Raw genomic sequence first — 13150 nt, 5'->3', positions numbered from 1 at the left:
ATATATATATATATATATATATATATATATATATATATATATATTAAAAAGGTTATTTATGGCATGCTCACGTACCCATTCATAAATTTAGCTGTAATACGGATTTAAAATCGTGAGATAAATGGTGGGTTTTTAATAAATTAATGGGTTAAATAAAATTACAGTGAATGTTACTTTCGTGTATGTTTATATAGAAATATATTTATTCGTGGATTTTTTAATAAAATTAATTATTTTATATTATCTGTAAGTGTTTGATGAAGTCTGTTGTTTTATTTTATGATGATTTTTTTTTATCTCGAAAATTAAGGCCTGTGAGTCCAGTCCAGGTGATAACGTTACTGCGGAGTGGTTAAATGTCCTCCACGAAGTTGTAATGATCAAGCTTTTAATAAATGATAAGTCAAGAGTCAATGGGGGGTAGTTTCCCCAGTTAGAATCACGTGGTGATTAACGGCTGCAAAGGAGGTCAAGGTTCATCCCTGCACTCTCACAACCCATTCTAGAAATGAAGGACTCTGAGCAACACGTTGCCTAATTTGCATTTCTTTTTGGCTTTTTCCACAAGCCCTTTTCTGGGCATTTGGTATCAGTTTTTCTCAGACTGAATTGGTCATTGACTTGACTCCATGTAGCTACTTGAACATTCCTGGAACCTGACTTAGATGTTGAAGAACTAGGGCCAAATTAAGAGAAGAAATTAACACAATCAATGAAATGATTAGTGCAACCAAAGTAGCTCTTTACCACCATGATTTCAAAACCAACCAAAGCATACAAATTCTAGTTATAAAAAGAGAAATAAAATTATATATAAAACAGGTGAAACATGAAACAATTCATAATCATAATTAATTTTAAACTTTTAATTTTAATCAACTAAACTAGTTAATTTAGTGTGATTTAGATTCGAAAAATTATTAAATTTGATATGATCGGTGGGATCATTACATAATGAAAACTCATTGATAATCACAGCAATCCAAAGGCCATGGTTGTGAGTTACACCAAATTACAGTACAACCAGATACATTACGTTGCTCGTGGGACATGCAAGTGACAAGACAACAGACCGAGACATTTCGGTAGGAGAGAGAGAGAAGACTTGGTTAGCAGCCACGAATTGGCGCGAAACCAAAGGCATACAAAACCGAACTTAACGGTCCTCTTGGAGAATGTCACTCCCTCAATAACCCAACATTTCACTTCCATGCCACACAAATAACTCACCCGTCTTTTCTCTCTTCTTTTCTCTTTCCATTTCTCTCTCTGTCTCTGTTTCCCATAGAAAGTTTGCATGCATTTTCTTTTCCAGAAAACTGGGGTGCTTTGTTCTTTTGTTGCATTCGGGTTTCTAGCTCTCTTTTGCATTCTTTTATCATTCTTTTGATTAGTTTTTTAAGGTTTGAGTCTCGATGGTTTCTGCAAGAGTCATGGTTAAATCCAAGGTAGGAACTTGAAAGGTTTAGATTTTTGGGGTTAGATGGTCTACATGAAGGAAGAAACTATGCGTGGCCAGGCTTCGGATTGAGAGCTTAACAATGGTAATGTGAACTTCAGATCTACAGTAACTTGGTTGATTTAATGTAGAGATGATATATTTTTTAACATTGTATATAGTTTCTGTGTTTGTTTGACCTGATTAATTGTTATGATTAATTCAGTTTTATAAATCAAATATACATAATTGATAAGACTTGAACATATATGTACCAAGAAATTTTTTTTTCTGTAAGATAGGTTGAACTATGACTGTAAAATCATGTTGATTTAATTAGGAAACACTTTGAAGAACATTAGATTTATGGGAAAATTGTGAAGGGGAGGGAGTTGTTGTTTAATGTGCAGTGTCTTCTGTGATCAAGCCATCATCAAAGACTAGGAAACATTAGGTTTTGGCCAAGCTCAGAATTAAGTTTCTATAAATTTGTAGTTGTAAGCGAGTGCAAGGTGCTAAATGGATTGCTTCAATGTGGCTATATATGAAGCAAAGCTGTTGATCCGTTTGAATGTTCTATGTATTTTGATGGAAAAATTCCTTTGCATAATGCTTTGATATCTCTATTGCAGGGAACTCCTGTGAATATTATTGTAGGTTCTCATATCTGGGTTGAAGACGCAGATGAAGCTTGGATTGATGGGCAGGTTTCAAAAATTAATGGAAATAATGCTGAGATCGAGACTAGTGATGGAAAAAAGGTATGTGCATGGATTACCTACAAGCAACTGTCTTTAATTCATTTGAGTTAATCTTAATTTCAGATAGCTTTTGATCAGAAAATCAATTGCTAATGACTAGTAAGATATTACACTTTCCTACTTGACATTCACTACCCATGTCGTTTGGTATTTTTGTTAACTTTAAGGTCACTGCAAACTTATCCAAAATATATCCAAAAGATGTGGAAGCTCCTGCTGGTGGAGTTGATGACATGACAAAGCTATCTTATCTGCACGAGCCTGGAGTTTTGCAGAATTTAAAAATTAGATATGAACTGAATGAAATTTATGTAAGCTTCCCTTCCCCTTTATTTAATCAAATCTGATTAGGGTCTTTGTTGTATACATTTCTGTTAATGTTGATGTACTGGTGATGGCAGACTTACACAGGAAATATACTAATTGCTATTAATCCATTCCAAAGACTGCCCCATATCTATGATGCTCATATGATGCAACAATACAAGGGAGCACCATTTGGAGAATTAAGTCCTCATGTTTTTGCAGTTGCTGATGTTGCATACAGGTTATTGCTATTCTTTTTCACCTTTTGCATTCAATTAGTTCCTCTTTCTAGTTGATGAACAAAGTTTTTAAAGAAATTTTTTTTAACTATAATCAGGGCAATGATAAATGAAGGGAAAAGCAATTCAATTCTGGTTAGTGGTGAAAGTGGAGCAGGTAAAACTGAGACCACGAAAATGCTTATGCGATACCTTGCCTTCCTAGGTGGTCGAGTTGCCACTGAAGGACGGACAGTTGAACAACAAGTTCTTGAAGTATGATTGATAACTTTAACTCATGTTGCTTTGATGAAGTTTGATTGATTTCAAATTATCTTTCATATGTCTCCCTCTGATTTCTTGCATGATATCTGATAAGAGCATTATAATATCTGAATGCAGTCTAATCCAGTCCTTGAAGCATTTGGCAATGCTAAAACTGTTCGAAATAACAACTCCAGGTAAGACAATCCTGTAAAAGATACCAAAGAAGGATATTGGTTTGATTCTTTGTATCCAACTGATGATTAAACAAAATCGAATCATATGAATTGATCTAATAATGATGGAAAAAAGATACAACTTATGAGAATGTCATGCACTAAACATACTAGCAAGTCCAGGCAATCTATTTTATCAAAATTTTCTTGCTGCAAAAGAAATTATTTAGCTCATGACATGAATTGCATTTAATATCTATATATAACAATCCAGTTGTACTCCTATAATGGTTTTTGTGGTTTGACATTGATCTTTCCTAAAATTAATACTGGTGCAGCCGCTTTGGTAAATTTGTTGAGATCCAGTTTGATAAGCATGGAAGAATATCAGGAGCTGCCATCAGAACTTACCTTCTAGAGAGATCCCGTGTTTGCCAAATTTCTGACCCTGAGCGCAACTATCACTGTTTTTATCTTCTTTGTGCTGCACCACAGGAGGTATTTTGTTGACTTCTTGCGAGATTATCTGACTCTTGGTGAATATTAGCCATTTTAATTTCATGGGGCTTAAGATACTACTGTTAACAGGAAATCGAGAGGTACAAGTTGGGAAACCCCAAAACGTTTCACTATCTTAACCAGTCACGTTGCTATGAACTGGTTGGTGTAAGTGATGCCCATGATTACCTTGCTACAAGGAGAGCTATGGATATTGTCGGAATTAGTGAGAAGGAGCAGGTATAACTCTCACAGGTGCAAGTATTGAGCTGCTTTATGATATAAAACCAGGAATGACCAACCTCTCTCTCTCTTTCTCTCTCTCTCTCAGGAAGCAATTTTCAGAGTTGTTGCTTCAATTCTTCATCTTGGGAACATTGATTTCGCTAAAGGAAAGGAAGTTGATTCATCAGTTCCCAAAAATGAGCAGGCCAAGTTCCACCTGAAAACAACAGCAGAGCTTCTCATGTATGTGCTTTTTCTTCTTGTCACCAGGCCATTTTCTGCTATCATTTTTGTGTAATCATTGAATTTATACTTCATTTCAGGTGTGATGCTAAGGCCTTAGAAGATGCATTATGTAAGCGTGTTATGATCACCCCTGAGGAAGTCATAAAGAGAAGCCTCGATCCTCAAAGCGCCGCAGTTAGCAGGGATGGTTTGGCTAAAACAATTTATTCACGATTGTTTGACTGGTGAGACAATTGTATATCAGACAATCTTCATATGATCAACTGAAATGATCAAGTTACTGATGATAAAGGTAAACCAGAAAAGATTTATGATACTGACAAAATTCTAAGCGCGCACATCTGCTTGTATGCAGGCTGGTGAATAAAATTAATAAGTCAATTGGACAAGATCCTAATTCAAAATCTCTAATAGGGGTCCTCGACATCTACGGTTTTGAAAGCTTTAAGGCTAATAGGTATGCTTCATGCTTATAAGAACTTTTAAGTAGATAGAACATTCTGTAGAAGATATTCCAGAAAACTACCCTTTATTGGTTAGGCAGTTTTATCACTTCATTTCACCATTTTCTCTCTGCAGCTTTGAGCAGTTTTGTATAAATTTCACAAATGAGAAGTTGCAACAGCATTTCAATCAGGTAATATATCACACCATGTTGACCATTTCAGCTATTTACAATCAGTAACTATAAAAAATTAAGTGTTTTGGGTATATTCTTCAGCATGTGTTCAAGATGGAGCAAGAAGAGTACACAAAAGAGCAGATTGACTGGAGCTACATTGAATTTGTTGATAACCAGGATGTCCTTGACCTTATTGAAAAGGTAATTCCCCTACACATCATATTGACCATTACGTCTTATCTTAACCAAATATGGAAGATATCATATTCTTACAAGAGCATGGTTCCCATTGGGTGTTAGGTTTTGTTGTGTTTGTATGTGTCACACTCCTCACATGGCTTAACTCTTGACATTTCCACTTCAAACTATCCATTAACTTTGCACTTTTGAACTCAAGTAATTATAGTTTCTTCATTATTTTACTTTAATGATGATATTTCTTTCCTTCTTATTTTTATGGCAGAAACCCGGAGGAATCATTGCTCTTCTAGATGAAGCTTGGTATAATATTGTTCTTTTATGATTTTGCTTTGATAATTTTCATACTTCTTCTCAAAGAATTTATCTGCAATTGACTACATAACTTCAATAAGAAGTTTTTCTTCTTTTTGATTAGAAGAGTTTTGGTACTACTTAGGTGTTGTTTAATGCACAGAAACTTAGGTTGGAGCTCCTAGTTGATGACTAGCATAAATTTCTATGCCTTGTTAACTCTACCTTCTTTATTTTTCAGCATGTTCCCAAAATCAACTCATGAAACTTTTGCCAACAAGCTTTATCAAACGTTTAAGGCCCACAAGCGATTCATCAAGCCAAAACTGTCTCGCACTGATTTCACCATCGCTCATTATGCTGGAGAAGTGAGTTCTATAGCAATGTTTATGAGTGCATAATTGAAGCTGCTATTCATTTTTAGATTTTCTATCTACTCCTGACACTTCTTTTGCAGGTCCTATATCAATCTGATCAGTTTTTGGACAAAAACAAGGATTATGTGGTTCCTGAACATCAAGATTTGTTGAATACTTCCAAATGTTCATTTGTAGCAGGCCTTTTTCCCCCACTTCCAGAGGAAACATCTAAATCCTCCAAGTTTTCATCTATTGGTTCTCGTTTTAAGGTAGTTTTGCTTATGTTTTTCTTCATGATTTGGTTGAGTTTACACTATCAATGGAATTCATGTGTTGCACTGCCTCGTATAACTTGTCATATACTGCAAGAACTGAAGGAGTAACAGTTTCTTTATAAATGATGCAGCTGCAATTACAGCAGTTAATGGAGACATTAAATTCTACGGAACCTCACTACATCAGATGTGTAAAGCCAAACAACCTACTTAAGCCTGCTGTATTTGAGAATGTCAATATCATGCAACAGTTGCGTTGTGGTGTGAGTACAGATTTCTAAATTCATCATTTGTTTATTCTTCAATTTTGAACTAGTTTTGCAAAAGTATTCTTATTTTGTTACTTTTAGGCGTTCTTCTTTCACTAAAAGTTGGTCTTGTAGGGTGTTCTAGAGGCAATCAGAATCAGTATGGCTGGATATCCAACTCGCAAACCTTTCTTTGAATTCACTAACCGATTTGGACTTCTTAATCCTGAGGCTTTGGAAGGAAAGTAAGTAAGCTCTTTTAGATGTAAGCTCTTTTAGATTAAAACTGCAATTAACTGCTCTTTTAGATTAAAACTGCAATTAACTGTGGCAGAAATGGTGTAATTCTGTTTGACTACATAGATTGGAGTTTTGACTTGGTGTTGCACTCTGCTTGTTATACTTGAATTAATGTAAATGCTCTTCTCCTGGATTTCATCCATAAGCAGCTATGACGAAAAGGCTGCATGCAAAAAGATTTTGGAAAAGGCAGGACTTAAAGGATTTCAGGTAATGCAGCAACTTTCATATAGCTTATAGGAACTGTTCCATCATTTGAGATACGTTCATAGCATCTTCTCATTTATATGCTTTAGAAATTGAAAATCCCATCCATTAATGAAAGGAAAATGTGCATCATGTTGGTGAGGAAGCATCTTTCATTGACTTCAAAACGGTTTTCGCAGATAGGTAAAACAAAGATCTTTTTGAGAGCTGGTCAGATGGCAGAATTAGATGCACGGAGGGCAGAAGTACTCAGTAATGCAGCCAAAACTATACAGCGGCGCATTCGTACTCATATATCTCGTAAAAGATTCCTTGCATTGCGAAAGGCTGCTATAGATCTTCAGTCTGTTTGTAGAGGTGAGCATTAAAAAGAAATGTACTCGCATGAGTTGAGTTGTAAGTGAATGCATTGCTGTATTTATAGTAGTATATTGTCCTTTATATTAAGTTACTTTTCTACTTCTTTTGTTTGGGAGATAAGGGTAGGGGAATGGGGACTGGAAAGAGTGGAACTAAGGCATCTGACTTGTTAATCAACTTCCTCTTGAGCTAACTTTCACACCTACATGTATAATCTGTAGGAAGATTGGCTTGCAAAATTTATGATAACATAAGAAGGCAGGCAGCTGCTTTGAAAATTCAGAAGAACACAAGAAGGTACCAAGCTAGAGAAGCCTATAAGAAACTTCACATATCCGCCCTTATCCTACAGACAGGTTTGAGGACAATGGCTGCACGTAAAGAATTCAGATTCAGGAAGCTAAACAAAGCTGCAACCTTGGTTCAGGTTATATTTTAAATCATATTTTGTTGCTTTAAAATTTCCTCCTTTTCTATTGATATGAGACTAGTCCATGTCTTAAATTTTAAAAAAAAAAAATTGCAGGCTCGATGGCGCTGTTGTAGAGATGCCACATATTATAAGAAGCTCAAGAGAGGTTGTATAGTGACGCAAACCAGGTGGAGAGGAAGAGTTGCAAGAAAAGAGCTTAGAAAGCTAAAAATGGTCTGTGTCAGATAGTCTTTCTTCAAAAGTCTTATATAATATATTTCTTCAAAACATAAATCCAGTCTTATCTGGTAGTTTTTAACCTTGTTGTGTGCTGCACTGTGTCCATAAACCCATGTTGCATATTGCTGTCTTTGAACTGATGGTGTCTGAAGCAACATCAAGGCATTCACTTTCTTTGCATGTCATTGGTCTAAGAAAATGAGCAAACTTCAATCACTGAGTATTTAAGTCTGTAATAATATATATTGACAAGTGGGATTGGCCAAATCAAGGCCTTTATATGTCATTTGATAAATGTCCTGGTAAAATGATTGGTTTCACTGTAATTTAATTTTTTGAGAGTCATGAGCACCTTATTTGAAACATAAAACTGTGGAAACCTAGACTTTGAAGCATTTGCACACTCTGATATTTGATTTGGGTGCTTTCGTTTTACAAATTGTTCAGTGACAACATTTCCTCTTCACTAACATCCTTAGTAGTAAGTTTTGAAGAATTTATCAGTAGCCTTAAATCTCATAAGAAAGTGTATGCAAAAGCACTTCTCTTACTTTGATGAAGTAGAGACTCAAATAATACCTTCTTCTGCACTTTGTGCATCGGGGTTCAGCAAAAGCTTTCACTTCTGAGATCTGCGTTTTGTTCAATGCCCTTACCAGGATTTAACTCAATAAGCTAATAGGCATTGCAATTATTAGTATAAAAAAAAAGTCATGCATGGTGTTTCCTCTAACAAAATATTTGATTTCTTCATATTTATGCTTCCCATTTTTCCTTTTTTATGCAGGCTGCAAGGGAAACTGGTGCACTAAAAGAAGCAAAGGATAAGCTTGAAAAGAATGTCGAGGAACTTACATGGCGTTTGCAGTTGGAGAAACGTTTAAGGGTAATAGTTTTATTCTGTAGGTAGATAATATTTGGTAGAGAACTGCTAAAACATGAAACATGATTGTTCTATTGGAAGTTGACAGACTGTGTCACACCGTAGAACAGCATTATGCTAATGCATGCACACCCTTTGTAATAGAAAGCCAAAACGTATCTCGTAAATGTGTTCAACATCAACATACTTGGATTATGTTTGTTTTTAAGTCTTTTATGCAGAGATTAAATGTACTCTATGCTGCTTTTTGGATATATGCTCATGGAAAGCGTTGGAACCATGTCTGCAGACTGACTTAGAAGAAGCAAAAGCTCAGGAGATAGGTAAACTGCAAAATTCATTGCAAGAAATGCAGAAAAAAATTGATGAAACCAATGCATTGCTTGTTAAAGAACGAGAGGAGGCAAAGAAAGCCATTGCAGAAGCTCCTCCTGTTATTCAAGAGAAAGAAGTTTTAGTTGAAGATACAGAGAAAGTTGAATCTCTAACAGCAGAAGTGGAGAGCCTAAAGGTATAAAAGTTTCAGCTACAACTAACGTTTGCTTTCTTTTGTTGAAACAAGCAAGTAATAGGTCATAAACAATTTCCTCCGAAACAGAATATATCTTTACATAACACTGCAAGAGTCCTCCTCAGCATTCTTGATATTGCTTTATGGTTAAAAAGACAACAGTTTAAAACTACAGTTGGATAGTAAAGAGATATTTAGACTGATCATCAATGTCTTCAGAAAATATCTAAGTGAAAGGGGTCACGTCAGAAATGTACTTTGCTTTATGAATGAAATTGTCAGAAAAAAATCTAAGATGTGGTTGAACCGCCTTAAGTTTGTAAATCATCTACTAGCCAATCACAAGCATATTAGTACCATCCATGGTTTTTATCATCTTTGTATATGTTGGCAGTTGAACATGATTAGCTTGACTTGACCTTGCTGTTTTTTCCCACAGGCCTCACTGGACTCAGAAAAACAAAGAGCTGATGATGCAGAAGGAAAATACAATGAACTCCAAGAGTCAAGTGAAGAAAGACGAAAAAAACTGGAAGAAACAGAAAAAAAAGTTCAACAACTCCAGGAAACATTAAGAGGGTAGTGTATGAAGGATAATTTGCCTTACTAGTTTATTATAGATGGTCATGTTTTATGTCAAGAACAATAATGCATGAGTTTTATACTGTTCACATCCACATTAAACTCTTTCTGATGTGGTTAATTGAAATCAGTTTAGAAGAGAAGCTTACTAACCTAGAGTCTGAGAATCAAGTTCTACGGCAACAGTCTGTATCTATGGCTCCCAATAAGTTCCTTTCAGGACGATCCAGGTCAATTTTGCAGGTAATTTGAATAATGGACATGTGAAAATGTACTTAAACTTTTATTGTCTCATAGGATTGAGGAGATTAACCTGCTGTCTAATGATGGGCAGAGAGGGTCTGAGAGTGGTCATCTAGAAGTAAGGGCACCCCTGGTGAGTAAAGTGCTTATAAGTTTACACTATTATCACCATGACAAGGAGTCAAAAAAAAAAGTAAAAAACCCTCAGTCTACATTACACATGTGTTCTTTGTTGTCCAAATTCTTTTGTTGATCAATTTCTTTCAACAGGATCTGCACAGCCCCTCAATAAACCATAGGGACCTTTCTGAAGTGGAGGAGAAACCACAAAAATCACTAAATGAGAAACAACAGGAAAACCAGGAGTTGCTCATTCGATGTATTGCACAACATTTGGGCTTTGCAGGGAACAGACCTATTGCAGCCTGTATCATATATAAATGCCTTTTGCAGTGGAGATCGTTTGAAGTTGAGCGAACTAGTGTCTTTGATCGGATCATTCAGACTATAGGCCATGCTATTGAGGTTGAAATATCAAACTTTACAAACTGATGTTTTTAAAAGTTCTTAGCAGAAACCCCAAAGATTCTTGAACTGAATGTTGCCATATGAATTTCAGACCCAGGATAACAATGATATCTTGGCCTATTGGTTATCCAATGCCTCCACACTTCTCTTGCTACTCCAGCGCACATTGAAAGCTAGTGGTGCAGCTGGAATGACTCCACAGCGCCGTAGATCATCATCAGCTACTTTGTTTGGGAGAATGACTCAAGTAAAACTTTCTCACTAAAGTTAAGTAATACCATTCAGAAAATTTCATTTCTGTAATTTAATACATGTGTTGCTGTTATTTTCTTAAAGAGTTTCCGTGGAACTCCACAAGGTGTCAATCTTTCCTTAATTAATGGTGGCATCAATAGTGGGGTGGAGACTTTACGGCAAGTTGAAGCCAAGTACCCGGCTTTGCTTTTCAAGCAGCAGCTTACAGCATATGTGGAGAAGATATATGGAATGATCAGAGACAATCTGAAAAAAGAAATTTCTCCATTGCTTGGATTGTGCATCCAGGTATATATCTTCAATAGCAGAGTGAAGGCAGATCCTAGAACTATGAAAAGAAACAGTGGAGTTTTTGTTTAATTATATTTTATTATTAAGCTACTTTTATGACTCTTATATGGATACAATGATATAGGCACCAAGAACATCCAGAGCAAGCTTAGTCAAGGGATCACGGTCAGTTGCTAACACTGTGGCGCAGCAGGCTTTGATTGCTCACTGGCAAGGGATTGTGAAGAGCCTTGGAAACTTCTTGAACACGTTGAAAGCAAATTATGTTAGTTGCACATCTCTCTTTTCCCCTTTTGTTCATATCTATAGTTTCTATGTTTTCTGCATAAGGTTTACATGAAAATGAAAGCAATTCCTGGATCTAGTTTTGACTCTCATGTTCCAAATCAAACTCTAGTTCTGCCGCGTCTTCAAGTTTGGTTTCATAAGTTAGAAAGGAGGGAATGAGTACCAGTGCTAGCATTCTCTATGCATGTTTTGATGCCTTTTAATTAAGGATTAATGTTGTTTGATTCCTTTACAGGTACCTCCATTCTTAGTCCGTAAGGTGTTCACACAAATATTCTCATTCATCAATGTTCAACTATTCAACAGGTAACAGTCCATGCTGCTATTCTCTGCTGTCTGAAGAAAATTTTTCATATGGCATTTGATTAGAATATTCTGTTGCAGCCTTTTGTTGAGGAGAGAATGCTGTTCATTCAGTAATGGTGAATATGTTAAAGCTGGATTGGCTGAACTGGAACACTGGTGTTACAAGGCAACCGATGAGGTACCTTTAACTACCTCCCAGTTCACTTTCTGGATCTAGGATTTGCACTTACACAATTTAAAAGATATATAAATGCAGTATGCAGGTTCAGCTTGGGATGAGCTCAAGCATATTAGGCAGGCCATTGGTTTTCTAGTATGTTTCCATTCTTGTAACACTTTCTATCTGTCCTTCCATTACTTGTAATGACAATCAGGAAATAAAAGAAGTGTTGAATTAATATCAATGGTACTTTGTTTCTGATTTAGGTAATACATCAAAAGCCTAAGAAAACATTGGATGAAATAAGCCATGATCTCTGCCCTGTGAGTAATACAAACCTAACATAAAATGAGATAAAATTATTACTACTTTTCATATCTTCCCTGGATCTCAAGTCTCAACCAACTTCATTTTCCATTTGCAGGTCCTCAGCATACAGCAGCTGTATCGTATCAGTACAATGTATTGGGACGACAAGTATGGCACGCATAGTGTGTCCACAGATGTAAGTTCTAAGAGATGCAGTTTCTCAAACTAGAATAAAGACATCTCCACAATTGAAACAGTTAGGGTTAAAAAGCTGATTTTTAATGAGCTCTGCTCCTCTATCTCCATCTAGGTAATAGCCAATATGAGAGTGTTAATGACAGAAGATTCCAACAATGCAGTTAGTAATTCCTTCCTGCTGGATGATGATTCAAGGTTAGCAGTTACATTCCACTATGTGATGATTAATTTGACCCTCTAAGTTTTTGCCATGGTCTTCCTTCTTGGCATTTCAATTTGGGATGCATTGCTCTGAAAGCTAATTGAAAACATTACCAGGAACAATCTGACCTTGTTCTTACACTGACTTCCAACAACTTCTGTCATTTTTGCAGCATTCCATTTTCAGTTGATGACCTATCAAAGTCAATGGAACAAATTGACATTGCTGACATTGAACCACCACCACTTATTCGTGAGAACTCAGGCTTTAGTTTCTTGTTGCCACGTTCAGATTAATAGAATATGATTTATGCCAATGGATTGGTTCTCTATGTCTCTATGTGATACTCTCCGGTTTCTCTCCAAGATGTAGATTCACCTTCCAACCTTGTTAACTGTGAATTTCCATATGATGTTCATTAAGTTTGCTTTACATTAGAAATATTTGTCCAATATTTTCTTTCTACATATAGGCTGCCATTGATTGAAATAGGAATGTCTTTGCTCCCTACTTAGCATAGCTCTCAAAATTTCGCTTATGTTGTACAATTAGCTGACCTTTTCATCGATGGAAAATAATTAAGATTTTCCAAATTTTGCAGTGTTTCCCGTCCAAATCTAATTCTCAGTTTCTGTAATCATTTTCTCCAATTTTTTTAGTATGAACACTGTATTAGTGGTTATCAATGCCGGACTTCAAGTAAACACCATATACCATCACTGGATATCAAGAACTCATGGCATGACA

The 13150-nt window shown here is 35.9% G+C and overlaps 1 protein-coding gene across 1 annotated transcript; it reads left to right on the top strand.

The window, feature by feature from the left end:
• LOC18600128 (myosin-11) lies at positions 1515–13005 on the top strand. The gene is made up of 38 exons (XM_018121796.1): positions 1515–1544; positions 2071–2199; positions 2367–2510; positions 2601–2746; positions 2843–2999; positions 3126–3184; positions 3502–3661; positions 3752–3901; positions 3993–4129; positions 4210–4356; positions 4488–4589; positions 4712–4769; positions 4854–4955; positions 5218–5255; positions 5488–5614; positions 5704–5874; positions 6012–6143; positions 6264–6373; positions 6578–6638; positions 6815–6992; positions 7217–7422; positions 7522–7641; positions 8435–8533; positions 8820–9041; positions 9481–9620; positions 9755–9866; positions 9958–9999; positions 10137–10391; positions 10486–10641; positions 10731–10937; positions 11065–11205; positions 11464–11534; positions 11613–11712; positions 11791–11847; positions 11961–12017; positions 12119–12199; positions 12314–12396; positions 12576–13005. Exons 1-38 carry the CDS (start codon positions 1542–1544, stop codon positions 12697–12699), a joined length of 4584 nt encoding a protein of 1527 aa, XP_017977285.1. The 5' UTR covers positions 1515–1541; the 3' UTR covers positions 12700–13005.

This window comes from Theobroma cacao, chromosome 5 (genome assembly GCF_000208745.1).
Source record: "Theobroma cacao cultivar B97-61/B2 chromosome 5, Criollo_cocoa_genome_V2, whole genome shotgun sequence".
NCBI classification, from domain to species: domain Eukaryota; kingdom Viridiplantae; phylum Streptophyta; class Magnoliopsida; order Malvales; family Malvaceae; genus Theobroma; species Theobroma cacao.
Note: the sequence above shows the minus strand (reverse complement) of the source record. Positions and strands in the feature narration are given on the sequence as shown.

Bases quoted from the DNA above. Each gene is read 5' to 3' on its own strand.
- LOC18600128 (XM_018121796.1), top strand. The intron at 2,747-2,842 runs GTTATTGCTATT...AACTATAATCAG, and splicing joins GTTGCTGATGTTGCATACAG to GGCAATGATAAATGAAGGGA. The intron at 9,042-9,480 runs GTATAAAAGTTT...TTTTTCCCACAG, and splicing joins CAGAAGTGGAGAGCCTAAAG to GCCTCACTGGACTCAGAAAA.